Source organism: Peromyscus leucopus, chromosome X, assembly GCF_004664715.2.
Source record: "Peromyscus leucopus breed LL Stock chromosome X, UCI_PerLeu_2.1, whole genome shotgun sequence".
Taxonomy (NCBI): Eukaryota; Metazoa; Chordata; class Mammalia; order Rodentia; family Cricetidae; genus Peromyscus; species Peromyscus leucopus.
In genome coordinates, this window is record NC_051083.1 from 7,997,552 (window position 1) to 8,013,628 (window position 16,077).

At 35.3% G+C, this 16,077-nt stretch overlaps 1 protein-coding gene across 1 annotated transcript in view; it reads left to right on the forward strand.

Annotated features, from left to right (window-relative positions):
* Positions 1 to 242: 242 nt before the first annotated feature.
* LOC119086151 (histone demethylase UTY-like) overlaps positions 243 to 16,077 on the forward strand; it is a 30,905-nt gene continuing 15,070 nt past the window's right edge. The window contains exons 1-2 of the mRNA XM_037198879.1: positions 243 to 331; positions 10,535 to 10,655. Coding sequence (XP_037054774.1) covers positions 10,617 to 10,655 — 39 coding nt within the window. The 5' untranslated portion in view covers positions 243 to 331; positions 10,535 to 10,616. The remainder of the gene's footprint in view (positions 332 to 10,534; positions 10,656 to 16,077) is intronic.

Genomic DNA, 16,077 nt, shown 5'->3' on the forward strand with positions numbered 1-16,077 from the left:
CTGATTGAATTCTGCTAGGTCCCCCCCCCCCCCCCGAACAGATTTGGTTAAATGGAAACCAGAATATTTCTCCAAGTTGATTGCTTCTGTGCCATCTGCTTACCATAATTGTCATTTTGGTGTTTAAAAATACATTGTAAATATATTGTTACACAAGATAAGAATTTCAAGAACTTAAAACATTGTGAATATCATATTTTACATCAACAGTATAATAATATACATTACATATAAATGTTTTCCTTAACAGTCTCTTTTTCCTTCCTTTATAGAATGCTGCATTTTTATATGGTCTTGGTTTGGTCTACTTCCATTACAATGCATTTCAGTGGTAAGTTGACATTCCATACAGATAATTAACTCCAGTTGTTTCCAATAAATAGCTTGTTTTAGTTTCTTTGGCTTTTATTTATTTATATTTTTTGATGTGTGTGTGTGTGTGTGTGTGTTAAATATAAAATAGTTACTATCAGTAAATCTTTTCTTCTGTTTTCAGTAATCTTCTGAGATGATTAGATTGTTCCTTCAGAAGTATTGACCCACCTTAAACTTTTTGTGTTTCTATAGACTATGTATGATATAAGGTCAAAGAGGGTTAGATAAAGGAAGATTTTGAAATTTCTCCATTACTCCTTGTTGACTGGCAAACCCTACGTTATTTGAAATGGAGAATAAATTAAATTCAGATTCCAAGATCTATGTGAGAAATATCCATGATGACTAGTATTTTTTATTTTCATTTTACTTACTTACTTACTTACTTACTTACTTACTTACTTATTTATTTATATTTTTTATTTTTTTTTTTTCAAGACAGGGTTTGTCTATGTAGCTTTGCGCCTTTCCTGGAACTCACTTTGGAGACCAGGCTGGCCTGGAACTCACAGCTTGCCTCCCGAGTGCTGGGGTTAAAGACATGCACCACCACAACCCAGCTTCATTTTATTTTTTAACTTTTCTGAGTTGTATAGAAAGTTGGCCTTACTATCCTGCCCCACGCTGGTTAGCATGCTCCAACTTTTAGTAACTGAGTACCAGATTAAAGGCTGTTCTCTCTTATAAAATGAGTTACGATAGTAGCACCTGAGTTTTAGTAGACTGTCAAATGTGGGACCCTGCTACTGGGGCCTTCTTTCTATTACTGTTTTTTTTTTTCTTTTTTCTTTTTTGTTATTGTTTACCAGACAAAACAGTAGTATGCTCTAGTAGAAAGAATATAGAATTTGAGTAGGGAGATTCATACTCTTAAAAACATAATCAAACTATCATATTATCATTAAATTATCATATAATCTTTTAGACAATTTTGAAGGTCACACAAGAATTGCATGTTTCCTGTATGGGTATTTTTTAATTTTCATTCTAGTTTCTTCTGTGTGCTACATTTTTTTTTTTAAGTTAAGTGGGTATGGTTGAAGTCCTTTAGGAAGGGGATTGCTTTCTTTGGCCAAAGATTACAACTCTGTCATATACTTAATGTGTATATCTGAATATCATAGAACATGAATTGACAATGATTTCCTCCATCTTGCTTAAAAAGGGAACTTTAGACATTTGCTAGCTTTTAGACCTGTTGGTTGGCTTTGATCATATAGAGAAATATCACATTGTTAGGGATATACCTTTATGCTCTAATACAGAGTATTTTAAGCATCTAGAAGAACATGGCTTTGCTTTGTTAGCTTTACAAAGCTATGATTATCTTTATAAAACCTCACCTTTTTTTTTTTTTTTTTTTTGGTGTTTTGAGACAGGGTTTCTCTGTGTAGCTTTGCGCCTTTCCTGGGACTCACTTGGTAGCCCAGGCTGGCCTCGAACTCACAGAGATCCGCCTGGCTCTGCCTCCCGAGTGCTGGGATTAAAGGCGTGCGCCACCACCGCCCGGCAAACCTCACCTTTTTAAACATTTATTTTATTTTTTGAAATTAAACTAATAATACACCATTTTGCTCTAGCCCCTTCCATGCCCCCCCCCCCCTTTTTAAAAACAACAAGCGGCGAGGTTGGGGGGGAAACACGGGACCCAACTCAGTGACTTACTATGTAGTCCGTCTAGCCCAGAATTTTTACTAAGTAGACAGTACCAGTATGAAACTCAAGGTGATCCTCCATCTCTTTCTTTCCAGTGCTGGGATTACAGGCATGCATCACCATACCTGGTTTTAAGATTTTTTTAAGTTATTTCTTCATTTACAGCAATCCTAAATTAAACTTCTCTCCTAGTTGCTTTTTTTATTGCTGTGATAAGACAGCACGACCAAGGCAATTTATAGAAGAGTTTATTAGGGTCTTACAATTTCTCAGAGGGTTAGAGTCTATGACCATCATCATGGAGAAAGTGGCAGCAAGCAGGCAGGTGTGTGCTGGGGCAGTTTGTGAGAGCTTACATCCTGATCCACAAGTGGGAGACAGAGAGAGCTAACTATAGGAACAGCTCTTGGAACCTCAAAGACAGGTGACACCCCACCTCACCCCTCAACTCCCAACCCCTCCTAAGACTTCACCTCCTAATCATTCTCAAACATTTACACCAATTGGGGACCAAGCATTTAAAATATATGAGCCTATGGAAGCCATTCTCGCTCAAACCACCACAACTTTAATGTCCATTGAATTTAGTGTCCATCATATTTGAAACCAAAGATTTTTAAATCTTGTAATTTTTTTTTTTAAAGATCCTACCCATGGAATAAAAAAATTCTAAACTTTAAAAACTAGAGAAGTAGCCGGGCGGTGGTGGCGCACGCCTTTAATCCCAGCACTTGGGAGGCAGAGCCAGGCGGATTTCTGTGAGTTCAAAGCCAGCCTGGACTACCAAGTGAGTTCCAGGAAAGGCGCAAAGCTACACAGAGAAACCCTGTCTCGAAAAACAAAACAAAACAAAAAAAAAAACCTAGAGAAGTAGTCTTAGAGGTGATTTTGCTTTTCTTCTCAATTTTTGTGGGTGGGGGAAAGATGATGTATATTTAATGTAATTGGTATATGTAATTGTTTAGTTGGCGGCAGAAGCAAAGCTATATACAGATTCTCCAAGCATAGATCCCTCCCCTCACCCCCACATTATACTGTGTCTGCAAGTTTTAAGATTAGTAGGTGTAACTTACTATTCAGTCAGGGCTGACCTGGAACTCAAAGAGATCTCTGCCTTTGCCTTTGCTTCTGCCCCTCTTTGCCTCTGCCCCTTGCCTCTGCCTCAGTGGAGATTAAAGGCATGCACTTCCACATCCAGCCTTTCCTTTTCTCTTTTTTCCTTTCTCCTTTCTTTTTTTCCTTTTGACTGTGAAATGCAGACTGTTTTTAAATTCACAGCAGTCTTCCTGCCTCAGCCTCTGGTGATATCGCAGAGGCAAGACTATCAACATAGCATAGCAGCAGTTTTTTTAGTTCATATTTGGGCACACTGGTAAGTCTTTATGGCCCATTGGAAATAATGGTAAGTGGGAGAAGAAAACAAACAAAAAAAGCAAGGAAACTCTACAGTTTAAGAAATAGGTATTATGATCTCAGACCAGCCGGGTTTCACATACATTGAAGGTAAGAACAAAATTAGTTGTGAGGTTCAGTTATTATTTAATAAGTTTGTGACCTCTGTTGATCTATACTTGGTCATCACCATTTTATTATCTAAATTACAGTGCTATGGCTGTTTCCTGAAATAATATACCTTAACCCTTTGTCCATAAGTTCTCCCTGGTGCTATGTTCTCTTACTTGCTGGTCAACATTCCCACCCTTCATCTACATCTGACATTTCTACTTTAGCTTGTTTTGGTATGCTTGAACAACTGCAACTGCAAAATTAGAGAACACTCAATAGTGCTTGGAGAGAGTGTCAGAGTACAGACTGAATTGACAGTAATTTACCTAGATTGAAATTACTTTATACTCAGTTACATATTTGGTGATAAATATTGACTGCTATTAGGAACTTTTAGTTGAACACCAAATTCTTTAAAATTTGTTGGAATTGTTTTTAGAAAAGTTTTTTTTTTCTTTAATTGCCTGTACAAAAAATGTCTCATAGTATTTTTTTTTTTTTGTACAGGTAGAATTTAAATAAAGTTTGTATTTGGTGATAGTGCCTGTTGGCATTTGATGAGACAAAGTATCTTATAATGTGTCTAACCAACATGTGTGTTTAGGTTGGTGATGGTACTTAATATATTACTAGGAGCAACTTCATTAACTAAGTTTTTATAGTTAACCTCTTTCTTGACAGATTATGCTGTTCATTTTTTCTTTGGGAGTTGATTTTTTTTTTTTTGGTCCATTTCATTGAAATAAATTCTTTAGCTTTTCTAGTAAAACAGCCTCTTCTCCCCCCCCCTTTATTTTACAATACCATTCAGTTCATGTATCAGCCACTGGTTCCCCTGTTCTCCCCTCTCCACCCCTCCCCTTCCCCCCAGCCCCCCCCCCATTCCCACCTCCTTCAGGGCAAAGCCCCCCAAGGACTGAGATCAACCTGGTTAGACTCAGTCCAGGCAGGTCCAGTCCCCTCCTCCCAGACTGAGCCAAGTGTCCCTGCATAAGCTCCAGGTTTTCAAACAGCCAACTCATGTAATGAGCACAGGACTTAGTACCACTGCCTAATTGCCTCCCAAACTGATCAAGTCAATCAACTGTCTCACTTATTCAGAAGGCTGATCCAGTTGGGGGCCCCTCAGCCATTGGTTTGTAGTTTCATGTGAAACAGCCTCTTCTTAGGCAGAGGAGCTCATAGCAGGTCTATTACATTAGAGCAAATCTTAGATCCTTATTTGAATTTTGATTATCAGCTCTTTTATTATTATTAATACTCAGAAATCTAGGCGCTTAAGCTAAAGATGCCTAGAAATGAAAAAGAAAAGACATGGAAACACATGATAAAATGTGCAGAAAAGAACTAGGAATTGGTCTCCTTAAAAGTAGTTTCCTTTATTTGTACATGCATGTGCATGCAGTGGTCAGTTACTTGGTTACTTTGAAATAAAGGTTATGGAAACCTATATCCCTCAATAAACAAAAAGGGAAATTTAGACGTGCAGAAAAAGATGAGGAAAATTAACTCTTTGAAGTATAATTGAAGGAATAGAAACTATTCCTTTCAGTACAGGTTATAGCCATATCCTTAAATGTATCTCTCTAAAAGCCCTTATCAGCTATCTCTGGTTTGTTCTGTTAGTATCCTTTCCATTGGTCTTACTGTGGCAAATGTAAGAGATACATAGTTCTGTGCTTCATGCATAGGATTTTGCAATTTAGGTTCCCAAATGTAATTGACAGCTATGGTAGGATATCAAATATCTATAAGAATAAGGTGTAGATGAGCTTTAAAGGACAGATGTTAACACATATAGTACAGCTTTTCAGGATTTATATATCTACAGCAAATTCTCAGTCACATTGTATTGTGATTACGCAATAAACAGTTGATGTTAACATATGCTGATTTTATTTTATAATCTACTTTTGGGGAAAAAAACCTAGAAAATTTAACTAAGGCAGTTCTGACAATCTTTAGTTTACTAGTGACACAAAGATTACCAGAGAGAATTTGATTAGTTAAACTTCAGGGGAATTAGGGGTAAATATATAAATTTTACAGTATAGAAGGGGAGAATATGCCCTAGTTATTATAGTGGTGATTGAAGGTTTTCTAAAGAGGGCTAGAGAGAGGAGGGGCGTGATTCACTAGCAAATGTCAGCACATGCACCTGCAGTGTGCTCTTTCTAACTCTCACATTTCCTGCCTCTTCTAATTCAATCTGAAATGATCCTTGTAGCCCAGTTCTTGCCCAAGTTTATTTTTTGTGCTAGTCACATCACACTACATCAGCATTTCCTAAAGAGACCAGAAGCATTTTTTTTTTTTTTCTGGAGACAGGGTTTTTCTGTGCAGCTTTGCGCCTTTCCTGGAACTCACTTGGTAGCCCAGGCTGGCCTCGAACTCACAGAGATCCGTCTGGCTCTGCCTCCCGAGTGCTGGGATTAAAGGCGTGCGCCACCACCGCCCGGCCAGAAGCATTTTTTTAACCACTGTACTTTGTTCATACCATTTCGTGTTTGATCAGTTTTCTCTTTCCTTTTCCATTGAAAATTTTACCCACTTATCTTTTCGATTATTTGAAGTCTTTCTAATTTTCTCTTAAAAAGAGCTTGTAAGTTTCTAAATGTTTATGTATGGGAGTACTTATATACTGTATATATATATATATATGTGTGTGTGTGTGTGTGTGTGTACATATATTTTTACTACTAATTTAGAGCTAGACTGTTTTTTAATTTGTATGAAATATTTGTTTTTTAATTTAACCCTTCATCTATTTTTGAGGGAACACTCTGAACATAGCATTAGCCCAGAAGTTTTCTTACTTCTCTTTACAAATGTGTCAAAAATGGTAGGGACATTTTGTTATTTGCTATATAGATCTAAATGATTGCTTCCCTCCTGCCTTCAGTCCCTCCCTCTCTCCCTTCTTCCTTCCTTTTTTTTATACTTTGAATTTTTTTAGAAATCTGTTTAAAAAGTGACCATTATTTTCAAGTATATTTAGCAATGTGTGTTTTTGTGGAATTAGTGCTATTGGGGATTTAGGTTTATATAATTTTCTATTTAAACTTAATGATTAAATGAAACAGTTCTTTAACTGGAAAAATCAGTAGAAATAATCTGGTGATATAACTTGTTTCTAGACTATTAAAATTAGCAACAGTACTAGGAACATGATGTGTTCCCTTTAAAAAAGTTTTTTTTCCAGTGGAACATATGCTTTGCCTATTTGAAAACGATGAAAACTTTCTAAGCATTGCATTATCAAAGTATTTCATACAGTTTTAGTAGCCATTTACCGTGTTGTAAAAATTCTGTCAGAATAAAATATTTAATAGTGATGTTCTCTAGTTTGTGCTACAGAGACCATAGTCTGGCTCTCTATGTATTTTGGAAAGATAGGAACCAAAGATAATAACCAAAATTTGAATAACCTTTAGTGGTATTCTCCCCCTACTCCCTATCCCCCCTACCACCCACCCCCCACCCCCGCGAGCACTCGTGCGCTTCTGTTTTTTTTTTGGATGTGGAATGCTCAAGTGTCACACAAGAGAAAAACCAGCAAAAATTTAGGCAGGAAACCAAACTTAGGTATGTGAATAAATATATTGTCTGTTAGGTGAGGAGTCCTGATCAGTAAAGAGACTGTAGAGTTTTTCAATAGCCTTATTGGTTGTATTCAAGTGATGGCATCAGTTAACATCTGTTAAGTTGATTTGTTCTTCTTCTTGATGATTTAGAGAAGAAGAAAAGAATGATGGAGACTTGTAGGAACAAACTTTGAAAAAACTGGAGACAATACACCATAGGTTGAAAACAAAATGATTTGATTATAGATTGGAACTAACTAGTTTTAATACTAAGCAAAAAAAAAAAAAAGTGGCACTGAATTTGTATGGCGAATCTTTGATAATATTGGTTTAGAAGGAAGCTATAAACAAAAAAACAAAAACTCTGGATCAGGAGAACATATAGTATAAAGAAATAGTGAAGAAAGAGTACAAGTATTTGCAGAAAGAAAATTTTGAGATAAGCTGTCTTACAGCTGAGGAAGAACAGCAACAGCCAGCTGAGATTGGAGCTGACTGACAGCTTCCCACAGATGTTAAATGTAACAGAAAGGTGTGATTATTAAGTTATTAGTGTTATAGTTACAAGGTGATTACAGACTTACCTGTTTGAGGAAATAAATGTAAGCCAGAAGACACACACAGACAGACACACACACACACACACACACACACACACACACACATTTTTTAAAAGGAATTTTTATCAATATTCTAGTAATGAGATACTGAAGATTGTTATTATAACATTAAGGAGAACTTGATTAGAATATATATTGCTGTGCATGCATTTGTGCGTGTCACGTGTGTCTCTCTTTGACACTTTTAGATCTTAAAGAGTGAACATAGACTGAGCCTATATGTTTTTAGTGTTTCCGAATCTAGGCTGATTGCCTACTCAGAGATTATGTTAAAGTAAAACCATGTTTGTCTACATCCATAAACACTATACTTTTAGGGGAATAACTAGAATTTGAATTGAGACAGAACAGGAAATATTTTTGCAGGTGCGTTGTTAACTGCTGTCATGTAGTCTTTTTCTCCCCCTCATAAACTCTTCTTTTTTTCTTTCCTAACTGCTTTTCTGCCTTTCACTTTTCTTTCATGTCTATGCATCAGACCTGTGTGGGGTTTTTATTGTCACATGTGGACATTGCTTAGCTGTTTTTTCTGACTTATCTCATAAGGACATTGTGAAGCATTAGTCATGATTTTTATATTTTTTGAGACAGAGTCTCATGTGTCCCAGGCTAGACTTAAGCTCACTGGTTAGGTAGCCAGGGTTGACCTTTAATTTTTAATCTTCCTGCCTTCACTTCCTCAGGGCTGAGACTGGAACCTAGGCAAGCACTTTTCCAGCTCAGCTACATCCTTATATCTTGGTCAAGGTTTTTGTTAGTAATACCTTAAATGATCTAAATAGAGAATACATATTGTAACATGCTATTGTTAAAAAAACCAAAACATTAATATAACCATCACCTGGGTGAAGCAGTAAAACATTACACCACCCTAGAAGCTTCTGAACCCTTTCTGCATACTGTTTCTCAGGCATACCGTATTTGTTCGAATGGTATCATTTGTTGGTAAGTGTTATCTTCCTGACTGTTTGTCCTTATGGAGAGCAAATGGCTGCTGCTAGATCTGAAGCCAGGAACTCACATTTTTCCACTGAGCTCTCAGTCCCTCTTTCTAACTGTGTTGATGATTCTGCCCACAAATATATACTGTCTTCTTTCATTGTGCTTGCATTGATTGATACATTTTCCCTTAGTTCTTTTTTTCTGTCACCCTTTGACCCCCCTCTCTTGTATTATACATTTCCCACCCTCTTACTAAAAATCATCTAACAGATGATTACCTATTTCTTCAAGAAGAAAGTCAAGTACTACCATAAACAGGTGTAAAGGTCTGATGTGAAACCTATGTTCCTTCTGCCAAATGAACTGCCTAAGTAGAAGTCTTTAACATTTGTAAATAAATGTGCATGTAGTCACTCGTTTTTTTTATTTTTATTTTTATTAAAAACTAGATAAGGTGTGATTCATCAGAATAAAGTTACCAAAAACATGAATTATTTTGTGGCATAATATTTTTGTACAAAGGGTTAGCTTTTATTTTGGAAAACGCTAAGATTCAAAATAGCCACTTAGGGCTGGAGAGATGGCTCAGCCGTTAAAGGCTAGGCTCACAACCAAAAATACAAAATAGCCACCTTAATGACTATAGGATGAATACTAGCTCTTAAAAAGCTTTGCAAACAATATTATACTGGTAGAATATATGATTTGGTAGAAGTTTTAAACCAATAGAAGGATTTAAATACTATTCAACATAACTCAGTAGATGATTTTTTTGGTATTTTATTTTACTGTTTCCTGCTTTGTAGTTATATGAACATTTGTGACATTTCTATTTTAGAGACAGGGTCTCAGTTGCCCAGGCTGACCCCAACTCATTATCTTCCTTCCTCTCTACCTTCTGAGTACTAGTATACAGCAGTGAATCACACACTGGGCTTATGAGGTACTGAGGATCAAACTTATGGCTTCTTGCATACTAAGTATGTACTCTACCATCTGAACTACATCCTTGTGCAGTAGATTTATAGCTTTTAAAATTCAAAGCATTTTGTCATTGTTTAATACTCCTTTTGAACAGGTGGTGATTAACATGATCAAGTTAAGCAATGACGAAATAGAAATCCATTCAGTAAAAAGAATCTCTTCCCTGAATTTGTTCTCCTTGAAAGCAAACCTTTTTTTTTTTTTTTAAAGAAATTATACAGTGAGAATTTGAGGGACCAACAAGGAAAGTTAACTAGAATATAAACTTAGAAACAGATACACGTGATGTCAGCATTTCCATGGAGCTTTCAAGTAAGGATGGTCTTTAATATAAATATTGTGGAAGTTTAGATATTACTATAGAAATGAAAACTTGACTCCTCACTAATGTAGTATAAAAGATAAAATGCAAATGGATTGTACACTAAAACATGGAAATCAAACTACAAGGTTTTAAAAGGAAAGACTTATTTTATATAATAGACTAGAAATAGGATTAATCCCTCAACTTTCCCCTCTTTCTTTAAAATCAAACCTTCTTATGTACTCTTCTCTACTCTCCAAAGACATTCCAGAAGTAGTGAAACTAGTTATTTACACAGATTTTTATTAAACCATGAAATACTGTTGTTTGAATAATTTGGAGTAAATTTAATTTTCCCCTTCTATATGGAATTAGGCCATGTACATTTAATTATATAAAAGGCTTAGGTGCTCCTTTTCAGTTTTTAATAACACTTATTTACATTATTTTATAAATCTGATATTTAAAAATAGCTTTGCATAAAGCAGTTTTACTTGTACTACCAAGCAGAAATGCATGCACGTGTTAAAAAGTTAAGATATCTCATGTCTATATTCTTTCAGGGCAATTAAAGCATTTCAGGAGGTGCTTTATGTTGATCCCAGCTTTTGTCGAGCCAAGGAAATTCATTTACGACTTGGGCTTATGTTCAAAGTGAACACAGACTATGAGTCTAGTTTGAAGGTAGGTTGTTGGGTTCTTTTTTTTTTTTTTTTTTTTTTTTAAAGATACAATGTTCTATTTCTCTGATTGTTGTTAAATATTAGAGCATTGAGAAATGTTGAAACTTATATTGGAGCTTTCAAAGAAAATTTATATAGATAAAGGAACTGTACATCAACTATGAAACTGGAAGAAAAATTGGGTTTCAGAATACAATGTGTTTTGATATGAGAGCTGCCCGGTAACTAATTATACCATAATTAAACTTTCATTTTAAGTTTTGTTAAGGTCTGTCGCGGGGCATCTGAAATTCCCTGAAGTGATTGTCACTATAGAGGTCACAGACAGCTACGTAATGTTTTGTCTGTGACCTGGCCAGCAACCGTTTTTCTTTACATGACTCTGTATAGATTTGTCCACTTCAACCATCAAGGCATGTCTTGTATTTAAATAATAAAAAGAGTATTTTCATGGCATTTGGACTGCTGGTTTGTAAGTATAATTATTGTTGGGGAAAGATAATATGTTGTTGGTTGAGTATCTTCTTACCAGTGGACATTCAATATTTTTCCCAATTTTCATTTTACATTAAGTTTCTTCTGCCTTCTTTGACATTATTACTAGGATTTTCATGAAAACAACACTTCCCTACATGACCAAAAATTTTAATTTGAAAAAATTACAAGTTTCTAGAGGACAAGCTTATAATTTTATGAACTTAATGACTATAATGATTGCTGAGTTTTGTTGCATGCTGGTCATGATTCTAAAGTTTGTGGGAAGGGTAGAGAAGAGAGATAAAGAATGACTTCACATTTGGCTGTAATTTGAACTCACTAGTAAGGAACTGCCAAGAGGTGTTTTGTTTTTGTTTTTAAATTGTAAGTATTCCTAATTTTCTACTTTAAAAATCTAGAACAATTATGCAAATACTGTTTTTCTCCAACTATTCATGCTTTTATAAGAAAAATGCTGATGAGAGTTAAGTAATCAAGAACATTAAGACAAATAGATGTAAAAAATTAGACCACAAAAGTTGAAGGTAAGTGCAGTAAAGGAATAGGTCGCAGCATACCTTTAAGTAGTGTGGAGAGTAGAATACTTGGAATTTACAGTTTTCCTCAGCTTAGTGGAGTATTTTCTTAAAATATACTGTCTTATCATTGGTTTTGAAGTGGAAAATAAATTTAGATATGTCACCTTATAATGTGACATATCTAAATTTATAACTTTAAAAGTTCCTTCAGGATAGTCAGTTTTCATTAGCTATCAAGACTCTTAACTATGTTTTATTACACAAAATGAACTTGAGCATTTCACAATATTGTCAAAATATCCCTCTTAAGTTGCAGAAGGGTTGGTAGCAGTTTAACAAACTTTATTCTGGGTATGCATTGGGGGGGTGGTAATTAGATGTGTCCCAAGTAATAGAATGTAGCTATACCTGAATGTTAGTACAATGAGAACTTTAGTAATTGTATGGATAAAAATCTCTTGTTTTCAAGAAAGCAACAATACTAAAAGTTTCCTTAAATCAGGAGGTACAGTGTTCCAAAGCTAACTAGAAGCATTCCTGCTTCACTTATGAATATTTCTGTATAGTGTTTCAGGGCTAAGGTAAAAAAAGATAACGAATCTTGAGCATATTGATCTTAACAAAAATGCTCTAAGTAAGGGCAATCTTTTCTTTTCTTTCCTTTTTTTTTGTCATTTGTTTAAAATAATAGATAGCATCCAGATATTTATTAAAGTTCTACAAACATGGGTGGTTTTAAGAGCTCTTGATATTTTTCTTTTCCACAATGTCAAGGTTTTAATTTGATTTTTTCCTTGCATTGATACTCATTTTGTAAAGCTTTCTGTCTCTAAATTATGTTTTCATTGTCTCTTATATGGAAATTTTTAGGTCTCAGCATTTTTGGTCCAAGAGCAGCTATTTTAGTATATTATTATAAGTGCTTAATATTCAGTGAGTAGAGGTAGAAATTAGAAGGAGGGTATGTTCACTTCCCCCTTAGACTGCCTCCAGTTTTTTTTTTTTTAAAAACACTAGTATTACCTCCATCTGGATAAGAGTCTGATGACTCTTCTACCACATTAAGACTTTTTCGTAGCACAGTATGTTGGGATAGATGCTTTTTAGGCTACAGCATTAGCAGGTAAAAGATCTTTCATTGAGCCTGATGAGTTAATTCCCAAGGACCCACATGGTAGAAAGAACAGATTCCTGAATGTTATCCTCTGAACTCCACACATGTATGCACACACAAATACAAATACATTTAATTTAATTAAGTAGCATCATGTATGAAGTCAAGCCTTCAGGATGAGTTGAGTAAACTGGCCTGAAGTTTCATCAAAGATGATTCCTTTTAGTTCTACTTTGACTTTTTTAAGGGAGGAGGGATACTTTTATAGGCATATAAATTGGTTTCTATGCCTAGTATAGTGCTATCATTTATTAGTAATGCTCAATAGATAGTGATCATCATTCTTTAAGGAGAATGATCCTATCTTCATGTTTTATCTTTTCAGAAGTATTTCACCTTTCATCTCATTAGCTAGAAATAAAACACATGGCCATTCCTAATTGTTTATCGAGGATGTCATTCTTAGAACCTTTGAGCAAGGATCAAGTCCCTAAATATATTATTCCTACATACTGGAGGATCAGATGAATCAAAATATTTTAGTCGTGAGGTTACTGTGAATATTCCATCTATTACAGATCAGATCTTTAAAAAAAAATTTATGTGTTTGTGGAAGTATATGCATATATGTGCAGGTGTGCATGCTTGGAACCTAGAAGAGGATGTCCTTTTCACTCTCCACTTACTCCTTTGAGGCAGGGTCTCTTCCTAAACCCTAGAGCTCATAGTTTCTCAGCTAGGCTGGAAGCCAGCAAGCCCCAGCAATTCTCCTTTCTTTGTCCTCTTCACAGCTGAAGTTACAGACATTCATAAGACATCCTGCTTATTACATGGGAGCTGGTATCCAAACTCTAGTCTGCATGATTGTACAACAAACACTCTTTAAACACTGAGCTATAGTTGCAGCTTCTGATCAGTTCTTCTCTACCTTATTTCCTTGATTGTTTTCCTAAAGAGATGTTGCTTGTATAATACTTTTTGAATGATAAAAACATTTATATAAAAATAATTTATTTTCTTACTAGATTCCTTTTATCCATATATGAAATGTATTCCAAAGCTTCCTGGTTTATTTCAGCCAGTGTTTCATAATATTTTTATCAAAATATATCTCTAAAACAGATTCATTCTATTTTGATACTATATAAAGATCTCTCATAGCAGGCAGATTTGGTTTTGAAATTTGATCCTGCCATATACATAACTAATTGTGTAATTTTAGTAAAATTACTAATTTCTGATTCTTTCTATGTCTACTAAGCCAGAATACTCATGCCTACCTCGTAAAATTGTTATGAAGGTGTACATAAATTTGTTATATAATATGAAATATTATATAATTCTGTTTATAACATACATATGTTATAAAGGTGTACATGGATAAACATTTATGTACGTATACATAATCATTTCTGTATCTTATAGCCTTTTTTTTCCAGCTATAAAGGAGTGTGAGATAGGATCGCCTTATTAGCCTGAGCTGATCTAGAACTTGCTATCTTCTTGTCTCAGCCCCACTGCTGGGATTCACAGGTGTGTGCTTTCATGTCCAGCTTCAGTCCTTTAGTTCTCAGTTTACTATACTTTTTAGTACAGTTTGGTTTTGATTTCGGTGCGGTGGTTCCCCTCCCCTCGTTGTTTTGAGATAGGATCTCATGCAACCCATGCCAGCCTTGAACCTAGCAGAAGTTAGTCCTGAACTCTTTTTTTTTTTTAATTAAATTTTATTTATTTATGTGTATGGATGTTTTGCATGAGTGTGTATCTGTTTACTACTTGTTTACCTGGTGCCCGAGGGACTAGAATTATAGAAGTTTGTAAGCCACTATAGGGGTGCAGGAATAGAACCTGGGTCCTCTGAAAGAGTAGCTGTTGCTCTAAATCACTGAGCCATCTCTCCAGCCCCTAGCCCTGAAGTTTTGATCTTTCTATCGCCTGTCGCCTAAGTCCTATGATATGTGTGATATGTATGTACTACCATGACTTCATTGGTTGTGTGTATATTTTTGTTTTGTGTGTCTGTTTTATTTGTTTTAGTCTGTTTGTTCAGCCTCAGAGATATGATGTTAATGACCTTATTTTTCAATCATGATGTTATTTTTTTCCCCTTATATTGGCCAGTAAATATCTCTTCTGTTTAGTTTGTAAGCTGGTTTAATATTACTTGAATGAGCCTTTATTTCAGGGTGATAAGTCTATCTGGCTTTTTTTTTTTTTAAATTATTTCCTACATCAGATAATACTCGTCTCCAGTTGGATTTAGTTGATTTTTTAATGAAATTCAATAAATTTGGGGTGTGATTTTTTTTTTTTGGTTGCCTGTTAATACTGTTTGTGTTAATTGCTTATTTTTTACATACTTGCAGCCATGTGCTATGACTACTTCTCTAAAAGACACTAATTTTGACAGATGGTTTCTATACTGCCCCTAATTTTTATACCCTGGTATACTACTAAAATTATTTCTTGCATTTGAAGCTAATAAATGAAAATAAGATCCATGTTCTTCAGTTAATGCCAGTATATCTGTTTAATGTATTGAGGATAGGGGAGAAATTCTAATATTTACGATGTAAATATTATTAAAGCATATCAAGTTAAGAACTTTTAAATTTTGGGCTGGAGAGTTGGCTTAGTGCTTAGGAGCATTTACTGCCCTTCCAGAGGATATCAATTCAGGTCCTATCACCTATGTTGGGTGGCTTAAAACTGCTTGTAAGTCCATCTTCCAGGTATTCAACATTCTCTTTTGTCTTCACTGGGTACCTACCTGCGCGCACACACACACACACACACACACACACACACACACACACACACACACACACACTTACAAGAAAATAAATCTTGCTGCCTAAAGGAACATTCAGGTTGATCATCTGTCTGTCTGTCTACCTAATCCATCTAATTTATCTATCCCATGCCTTTGGGTCAGAGGACAACTTGTGGTAACTGGTTCTCTCCTTTCATCATGTGAGTCCCAGGGATTTAAGTCAGATTATTGGTCTTTATCTACTGAACCATCTCACTGGCTCTTTGTTTTGTTTTGAGACACAGTTTCTCTGTGTATCCCTTTCTGCCCTAGAATGCTATCTGTAGACCAGGCAGGCCTCGAACTCAAGGAGATCTGCCTGCCTCTGCCCATTTTGGTAGTTTTTAAAAGGACTCCCCAACTTTTTTTTTAAAGCCGAAGTTATGGATTGTGATATTTGAAGATAATATGTGATTGAAGGGGTTAAGGTGAAAGGGATGAGATGAGAATAAAAAAGGACATTTGAACAGAAATGGGTTTA